Raw genomic sequence first — 9,022 nt, forward strand, 5'->3', positions numbered from 1 at the left:
CCCTGTGGAACACCACTGGTCACCTTTCTCCATTTCGAGAAACTCCCTTCAACTACTACTCTCTGTCTCCTGTTGCTCAACCAGTTCTTTATCCACCTAGCTGGAACACCCTGCACACCATGTGACTTCACTTTCTCCATTAGTCTACCATGGGGAACCTTATCAAATGCCTTACTAAAGTCCATGTATATGACATCAATAGCCCTTCCTTCATCTATCAACTTGGTCACTTCCTTGAAGAACTCTATTAAGTTGATAAGGCACGATCTCCCCCACACAAAACCATGTTGCCTATCACTGATAAGCCCATTCTTTTCTAAACATAAATGGATGTTATCCCTCAGTACCTTCTCCAGCAACTTTCCCACCACCGACGGCTCAGCGGTCTGTAGTTACCCAAAATATCCCTACTACCCTTCCTGTACAGGGGGACATGAGCAACCCTCCAGTACCTCACCTGTATTTAAGGATGCCACAAAGATATCTGTCAGGGCTCCAGACTATTTCTTCTCTCGCCTCCCTCAGCAACCTGGGATAGATCCCATCCAGTCCTGGGATTTTGTCCACCTTAATAACCTCTATCCTACCCAACACATCTTCCCTAATTATGTCAACATGATCCAGACTAATCAAACTTCTATCTCTAATCTCAACATTCATCATGTTCCTCTCCTCAGTGAACACTGATGCAAAGTAATCATTCAGAATCTCACCCATTCTCTCAGGTTCAACATGCAGCCTTGCTTCGTTATCCTTTAGTGGATCAATCCTTTCTCTAGTTACTCACTTGCTTCTTATATAAGATTAAAATGCTTTGGGATTCTCCTTAATTCTGCTCGCTAACGCTATTTCATGACCACTTTTAGCCCGCTTGATTCCTCGTTTAAGACTTGTCCTACTCTTCTGATATTCTTCCAGGGCCTGTGCTGTTCTTAGCTGCCTGGACTTTATGTACGCTTCACTTTTCCTCTTGGCTAGTCATACAATTTCTCCTGTCATCCATGGTTCACGAATCTTGCACTTCCTATCCTTTGCCTTCAACGGGACATGCCGATCCTGCACTATCTTTAATCTATCTTTGAAAGCCTCCCACATCTCAAATGTGGACTTCCCTTCAAATAGCTGTGCAATCCACATTTCCGAGCTCCTGCCGAATTTTGATATAATTGGCCTTGGCCCAGTTTAGTACTCTTCTCTTAGGACCACTCTCTTCTTTATCTACGAGTATTCTAAAACCTACAGAATTGTGGTCACTGTTCCCAAAGAAATCCCCCACCGCAACTTCTACCACCTGGCCTGGCTTGTTCCCCAGTACCAAGTTCAATATGGCCTCTTCCCTCGTCGCTCTAGAAAACTCTCCTGGATGCTTCTTACAAATTCTACTCCATCCAGACCTCTGACGTTAAGTGTATCCTAGTCAATGTTGGGAAAATTAGAATCTCCCATCACCACTACCCTATTGCCTCTACATCTTTCCATAATCTGTTTACCTATTTGTTCTTCTACCACATGCTCACTGTTGGGAGGCCTGTAATACAGCCCCAACAATGTAACTGCACCCTTCTTATTTCTCAACTCCACCCATAATGCCTCACTACCCACGACCTCCATAGTGTGCTCCTTTAGCACAGCCGTGATATCGTCCTTGACCAGCAGTGCAACTCTACCCCACCTTTTTACTTCCCTCCCTATCCTATCTGAAGCGTCTAATATCCTGGAACATTTAATTGCCAATCATCATGCCCTTTCTTCAACCAAGTCTCTGTGATTGCAATAACATCATATTCCCAGGCACCAATCCAAGCCCTAAGTTCATCTGCCTTACACACTATACTCCTTGCATTAAAGTAGATGCATTTCATGCTACCAGTTTTTTTGCACTCATCTGCTCTCTGCCTACTCTTCCCTTTATTAATGCTATCTTCATAATTCTTACAGTCTCCAGTCTCCACCTCACTGCCTACTTGTTTTCTCTTCTGGTTCCCAGCCCCCCGCCACATTAGTTTAAAACCTCGGCAACAGCAGTAGCAAAAATTCCCCCAAGGACATTGGTTCTGGTCTGGTTCAGATGTAGACTGTCCATTTTATAATAGTCCCACCTTCCCCAGAACCAGTCCCACTGGTGGAGAATAGCACTGGCAGAAGTTTCTAGGGTAATTCGAGAGGAACAGCAGAAATTTATCCCAAGTAAGAAGAAACACGCTAAGGGGAAGACAAGGTAACCATGACTGAAAATAAAAGTCAGGGACAACACAAAAAAAATAAAAGCATGTAATGTAGTGAGGATGAGCAGGAAGCCAGGAGATCGGGAAGCCTTTAAAACCAGCAGAAGACAAGTAGATAAGCAATAAGAGGAGAGAAGATGATATATGAAGGTAAGCTATCGAGTAATCTAAAAGAAGATACAGGGATGAGTGAAGTGGCCATCACTAAGGAGAAGGTACTGGGGAAGCTGTAAGGTCTGAAGGTGGTTAAATCACCCAGATCAGGTGGTTTATAGCCCAGAGTTCTGAAGGAGATAGCTGAGGAGATTGTGGAGGCATTGATATTCTTTCAGGAATCATTGGAGTCAGGAATGGTCCCAGAAGAGTGGAAAATGGCAGGGATGAGTGAAGTGGTCATCACCTAAGGAGAAGGTACTGGGGAAGCTGTAAGGTCTGAAGGTGGTTAAATCACCCAGATCAGGTGGTTTATAGCCCAGAGTTCTGAATGAGATAGCTGAGGAGATTGTGGAGGCATTGATATTCTTTCAGGAATCATTGGAGTCAGGAATGGTCCCAGAAGACTGGAAAATGGCTAATGTATAAAATGTATAAAAAGGGAGGGAGGCAGAAGTTGGGAAATTATAGACCAGTTAGCCTGACCTTGGTCTTTATTAAGATTTTAGAGTCTGATATTAGAGATGATATTGCAGAGTACTTTGAAATGCATGGTAAAATAGGACAGAGCCAGCTGCTTCATGAAGCAGAAGTCATTCCTGACAATCTGTTAGAATTCCTTTGTGGATGTAATGAGCAAGTTAGACAATGGAGAGCAAGTGGATATGACCTATTTGGATCTCCAGAAAGTCTTTGACAAAGTGACACACAGAGGACTGCGAAATAAGAAAAGAGCCCATGGTGTTAGGGGCAAGGTACTGGCATGGATAGAGGATTGGGTGACTGGCATAAACAGAGAATGGAGGATAAAAGACTCTTCCTTTAGGATGGGAGCTGGTGACTTAGTGTTTTACAAGGGTCTGTGTTGGGATCACCAGTATTCATGTTATACATCAATGATCTGGACAAAGGATCTGAGGGCATCGTTGCTAAGTTTATGGATGACCCACAGATATTGAAGGGACAGATAGTTTTGAGGAGGTGGGGAGACTGCAGAAGGACTTGAACAGACTAGGAGAGTGGGCGCATTGTGTGAAAGTGAGATCCTGCATTTTGACAGGAAGAGTAGAGGAATAGACTGTTTTGTAAATGGAGGGGAAAGCATTGGAGATCTGTAGCTCAAAGGGACTCAGGAGTTCTCATTCAGGGTTCTCTTAAGAATAATGTGTACTTTCAGTTGGCAATTAGGAAGGCAAAAGTAATGTTAGCATTCATTTTGAGAGGGCTAGAATTCAGGAGCAGACTTGTACTGATGAGGCTGTATAAGAGCGCATTTGGAATATTGTGAGTAGATTTGGGTCCTGTATCTAAGGAAGGATGTGGCAGCATTGGAAGGAGTCAGGGGAGGTTCACAAGAATGGTCTTGGAAATGATGGGCTTGTCATGTTAATAATAGTTGAGGACGCTGGGTCTGTACTCGATGGAGTTTAGACAAATGAGGAGATCTGATTGAAACTTACTAAATACTGTGAGACCTGGATAGAGTGGATGTGGAGAAGATATTTCCTAGAAGACTAGTAGGAGACACTCTAAACTGAGAGCTCAGCCTCAGGGTGAGGGAATGACCCTTTAGCACTAAGATGAGGAGGAATTTCTTCAGCCAAAGGGTGGTGAATCTGTGGCATGTTATTGCAGAAAAGGGCTGTGGCAGGCTAAGACATAAAATCATGAGGGGTATGGATAGGATAAATAGACAGAGTCTTTTCCCCACGTGGGGGAGTCCAGAACTAGAAGGCATAGGTTTAGGGTGAGAGCAGTAAGATTTAAAAGGGACCTAAGGGGCAAAGTTTTCAAGCAGAGGCTAGTACGTGTATGGAATGAGCTGCTAGAAAAAGTGGTATAATTACAACATTTAAAAGTCATCTCGACTGGAAAGGTTTAGAGAGATATAGGTCAAGTGCTGGCATACGGGGCTAGATTAATTTCAGATATCTGGTTGGCATGAACGAGTTGAACCAAAGGTTCTGTTACCATGCTATACAGCTCTATGACTCTGACATTGAGTGTAGTTAAGATAGCGATAGTTCTTGATTGGTAAGGCGATCAAAGGTTACATAGAGAAGGCAGGAGAATGGGGTTGAGAAATATATCAGCCTTGATCAAATGGCAGAACACAAATCAATGTTCCAAATGGCCTAATTTGGCTCCTGTATCTTGTAGTCTGTAAGAAAGATGCTGCAGTGAGTTATAAACAGATTGAATGTGTAAAAAAACATAAATGGAATGCAACATGGCAAAACGTGAAACTAGCCTGTAGAGTAGGAAAATTGAAAAGACAGAATAATTCAAATGGCGAGAGACTGTGGAATATTTGCACTTAAATTCTTACACATGAATCACAGAGTGTTAACATGCAGGTGCAGCAAACAATTAGGAAGGAAACATAATATGTCAGCTTTAGTTACAAAGATACTGGAGTTTGAGTAGGGAAGTTTTACTACAATTATAATGGGCATAGGAGAGATTGCACCAGCAATCCAATGTGCAACTTTGGTCTTCTTACCTGAGGAAGAATATACTTGCCCCAGAGGGCAAAGAAGGAAGATTCACAAGGCCAATTTTGGGGTTGAGGGGATTGCCCTCGGGGAGAGATTGAGCGTTTTTGTTTTAATTTCCTGGAGTTTAGAAGAATGAAAGGTGATCTAATTGAACCCATGCTTTGACAGGGTGGCAACTAACAATATGCTTTCCTTTGTTGGAGAATCTAAAAGATGAAGGTCATAGACTCCGAAAAGTTATTTACAACTGAAATGAGGAGAATTAAGACTTTAGTCAAAGTGTGGTGAATTTTTGGAATTCTTTACCTCAGAGAATTGTGGATACTCCATCATTGATAATATCTGAGATCGAGAATGATACATTTTTGGATACTGAGGGAATTAGGGTTTGGGAATCATATGGAAAGATGGAATTGACATAAAATAAACGTCATGGTCTTGTTCAGTGGTGGAGCAGATTTAAGGCCAAATGGCTTATTCTAATTCCTATTTCTTATCACCTTTGGTGACTGTAGCTCTTGAGAAAGGGGAAGAGCGGGCTTTCAGTGAATCATATGTTAGGAATCATTAAATGGCAAGTGGTGGAATAAATATGCTGAACTGAAAATATATTCTAATTAGGATAATGTATGATTGCGAAGTAATGTTGCAGAGAAAAATTACAGGACGTGTTCTACCAAAGTGTATGACAGTTCACATTGTATGCAGACTGTTTGTGTTAGCAGATAATGAGCATGTTGTCACATTTTTCGTAAAAGTCCACAAAAATATTGTAAAGCTTGGCACAGATGAAAAAGGAGGTTTAGACTTATACCATTCTTTTGAAGAAACCAATGATTGTGACCTGCCTCTTTTCCATTTCCTGCATTAGACTAGTGACAATGGGCAGATTTCTGATTTCAGTAACAATGGGCAGATTTCTGATTTCAGTGACAATGGGCAGATTTCTGATTTCAATGAAGTGCCATTTTTATTGCATTTCAGGTTGGGCTTCTCTTGGCCAGGCCTCACAGGTTTTCATACACTATCAAACTAAACTTACTTCACTCAATATGAACCTTGCCCTATGGTGGCATGCCCAACCTATTCTCCCACTCCCCATTGGGGGAAGTACTCACTACCGCCATGGCGTCCCAGGATTCCAAGTGCTAATGCCATCTTTCAAAGGCTTTTGTGAACCCAGCCAAATGCTGACAGTCTGGTGAAGCCCTGCACGGTTCAGGTCAATTGCCCCATATATGGCAGGTAAGAAACATTTAGTGTTGCACTTTGTGGCGGGGTCCTGGAGGACCTGGCAGATACAATGGTGTAAAGGAAATGCCTCTCTCCACCATTGTCCCCCCCCCAACCCCCAATATCATTTTCGTTAATGATATCATCCACCTTAACAGACCGTGACACACAAACAGAAAGCAGGACGGAACACTACTGCTTCACCAGAGGATGACTGATGATGTTACCTAGCATGGTGATGAAAACAAACCTTCCAGTTCAGCGACAAAACTTACACCCTGAATAATGAGGCTGTTAATGAGTGATAATGCATGCAAATAGGCCTATTGTCACTTACTAATGAGAATCTCAGCTCATCGTTCAGCACTTGCTTGAAAACGAGACATTTGGCTGTCGAGTTGAGAAGGTCCTCATGTGACATCTCTCCCTATTTTCTCAACTGTCTAACCATGGGCCTTGTCATTTAGGGGTCTGGAAGATTCCACCTGATGCTTCACAGCTACTTCATTTATTGTAAATTCTTTGGAATGTCCTGAGCATGTGAGGCACTGTCAAAATGTTACTACTTCTTTTCTCTACTGCTTATCTTCTTGTCAATTTGTCTTGTGAATGATTGCAGAGGTTTTGCCTCCCAGTCTTTCCTGGAGACCATCTCAAAGTACAGGCAATGTATTATTTGAATAATTGCTTTTGTGTATCAGTCTTGACCATTCCTTTACCCCTTTGTAGCTGTGTGCTACTGTCTTGATTTTAACTGTTATTTTCAATTTCTGAATGTTTGTGTTGTCCTGTTGTTGTGTTGCTATTTCTTTGGTTAACTAACTGCCTCCAGGATGCATTGGATTGTTTTGTGTCTTGGCAGGTTTGCCAGCGATGGTGCCTGCTTGGGGCCTTGGATTCCATCTCTGCCGCTGGGGATACGGGTCAAGTAACACCACTTGGGAGATAGTGAAGCAGATGAGAAAAGCTGGCATACCCCAGGTTCATGAAATTAAGTTCTTTACTTACCACGTGTCAGATTGATAGGCAATGTGTGGTTAGGAGTGGGAGGCAACTGTGTGGGGTGGGAGGGGAGTTACGCTGGGCTAGAGGCACATAATGTGGGGTGGGAAGGGAGTTACCTAGGTGAGAGGCACATTGTGTGGGGTGGAAGCGGTGTTACTCTGGGGAAAAAGGCACATTATGTGGGGTGGGAGGGGTGTTACCCTGGGCGAGAAGCACATTATGTGGGATGGGAGGGGTGTTACTCTGGGCGAGGGGCACATTATGTGGGATGGGAGGGGTGTTACTCAGGGCGAGAGGCACATTATGTGGGGTGGGAGAGTTGTTACCCTGTGCGAGAGGCACGTTATGTGGAGTGGGAGGGGTGTTACTCTTGACGAGAGGCACATTATGTGGGATGGGAGGGTTGTGATCCTGGGTGAGAGGCACATTATGTGGGGAGGGAGGCATGTTACCCTGGGCGAGGGGCACATTATGTGGGGTGGGAGGCATGTTACCCTTGGCAAGAGGCACATTATGTGGGGTGGGAGGGATGTTACTCTGGGCGAGAGGCACATTATGTGGGGTGGGAGGGGTGTTACCCTGGCCGAGGGGCACACTATATGGGGTGGAAGCGGTGTTACCCGAGGGGAGAGACACATTATGTGGGGTTGGGAGACGTGTTATCCTGGGCGAGGGACACATTATGTGGGGTGGAAGCAGTGTTAACCTTGACAAGAGGCACATTATATGGGGTGGGAGGGGTGTTAGCCTGGGTGAGAGTCACATTATGTGGGGTGGGAGGGGTGTTAGCCTGGGCGAGTGGCACATTATGTGAGGTGGGAGGGGTGTTACTCTGGGCGCGGGTCACATTATGTAGGCTGGGAAGGGTGTTACTCGGGGCGAGGGGCACATTATATGGGATGGAAGCGGTGTTGTCCTGGGCGAGAGGCACATTATGTGAGGTGGGAGGTTGTTACTCTGGGCGAGAGGCACAATATGTGTGGTGGGAGTGGTGTTATCCTGGGCGAGGTGCACGTTATGTGTGGTGTGAGGGGTGTTACTATGGGCGACGGGCACATTATTTGGGGTTGGAAGGGTGTTACTCTGGGCGAGAGGCACATTACGTGGGGTGGGAAGTGTGTTACCCTGTGCGACGGGCACATTATGTGGGGTTGGAAGGGTGTTACTCTGGGTGAGCGGCACATTATGTGGGGTTGGAAGTTACTCTGGGTGAGCGGCACATTATGTGGGGTTGGAAGGGTGTTACTCTGGGCGAGAGGCTCATTATGTCGGGTGGGAAGGGTGTAACTCTGGGCGAGGGGCACATTATGTGGGGTTGGAAGGGTGTTACTCTGAGCGAGAGGCTCATTATGTGGGGTGGGAGGCATGTTACCCTAGGGGAGAGACACATTATGTGGGGTGGGAGATGTGTTATCCTGGGGGAGAGGCACATTATGTGGCGAGTGAGCGATGTTACTCTGGGCGAGAGGCACTTTATGTGGGATGGGAGGAATGTTACTCTGGGCGAGAGGCACATTATGTGGGGTGGGAAGGGAGTTAACCTGGGTTAGAGGCACATTATGTGGGTTGCGAAGGAGTTACCTAGGGGGGAGGCACATTATGTGGGTTGGAAGGGGAGTTGCCTGGGCTAGAGGCACATTATGCGGGGTGAGAGGCGTGGTACCCTGGGCGAGAGGCACATTATGTGGGGTGGGAGGGATGTTACCCTGGGCGAGAGGCACATTATGTGGGGTGGGAGGGGTGTTTCTCTGGGCGAGAGGCACATTATGTGGGGTGGGAGGGGTGTTACCCTGGGCGAGAGGCACATTATGTGGGGTGGGAGGGGTGTTTCTCTGGGCGAGAGGCACATTATGTGGGGTGGGAGGGGTGTTTCTCTGGGCGAGAGGCACATTATGTGGGGTGGGAGGG

At 45.5% G+C, this 9,022-nt stretch overlaps 1 protein-coding gene across 4 annotated transcripts in view; it reads left to right on the forward strand.

Moving 5' to 3' along the window:
* Positions 1–9,022, forward strand: part of gaa2 (alpha glucosidase 2) — an 84,615-nt gene that overhangs the window by 44,892 nt on the left and 30,701 nt on the right. For all 4 annotated transcript variants that reach the window (XM_043711829.1, XM_043711830.1, XM_043711831.1 and 1 more), the window contains exon 8: positions 6,972–7,090. In XM_043711829.1, coding sequence (XP_043567764.1) covers positions 6,972–7,090 — 119 coding nt within the window. The remainder of the gene's footprint in view (positions 1–6,971; positions 7,091–9,022) is intronic.

This window comes from Chiloscyllium plagiosum, chromosome 21 (assembly GCF_004010195.1).
Source record: "Chiloscyllium plagiosum isolate BGI_BamShark_2017 chromosome 21, ASM401019v2, whole genome shotgun sequence".
Taxonomy (NCBI): Eukaryota; Metazoa; Chordata; class Chondrichthyes; order Orectolobiformes; family Hemiscylliidae; genus Chiloscyllium; species Chiloscyllium plagiosum.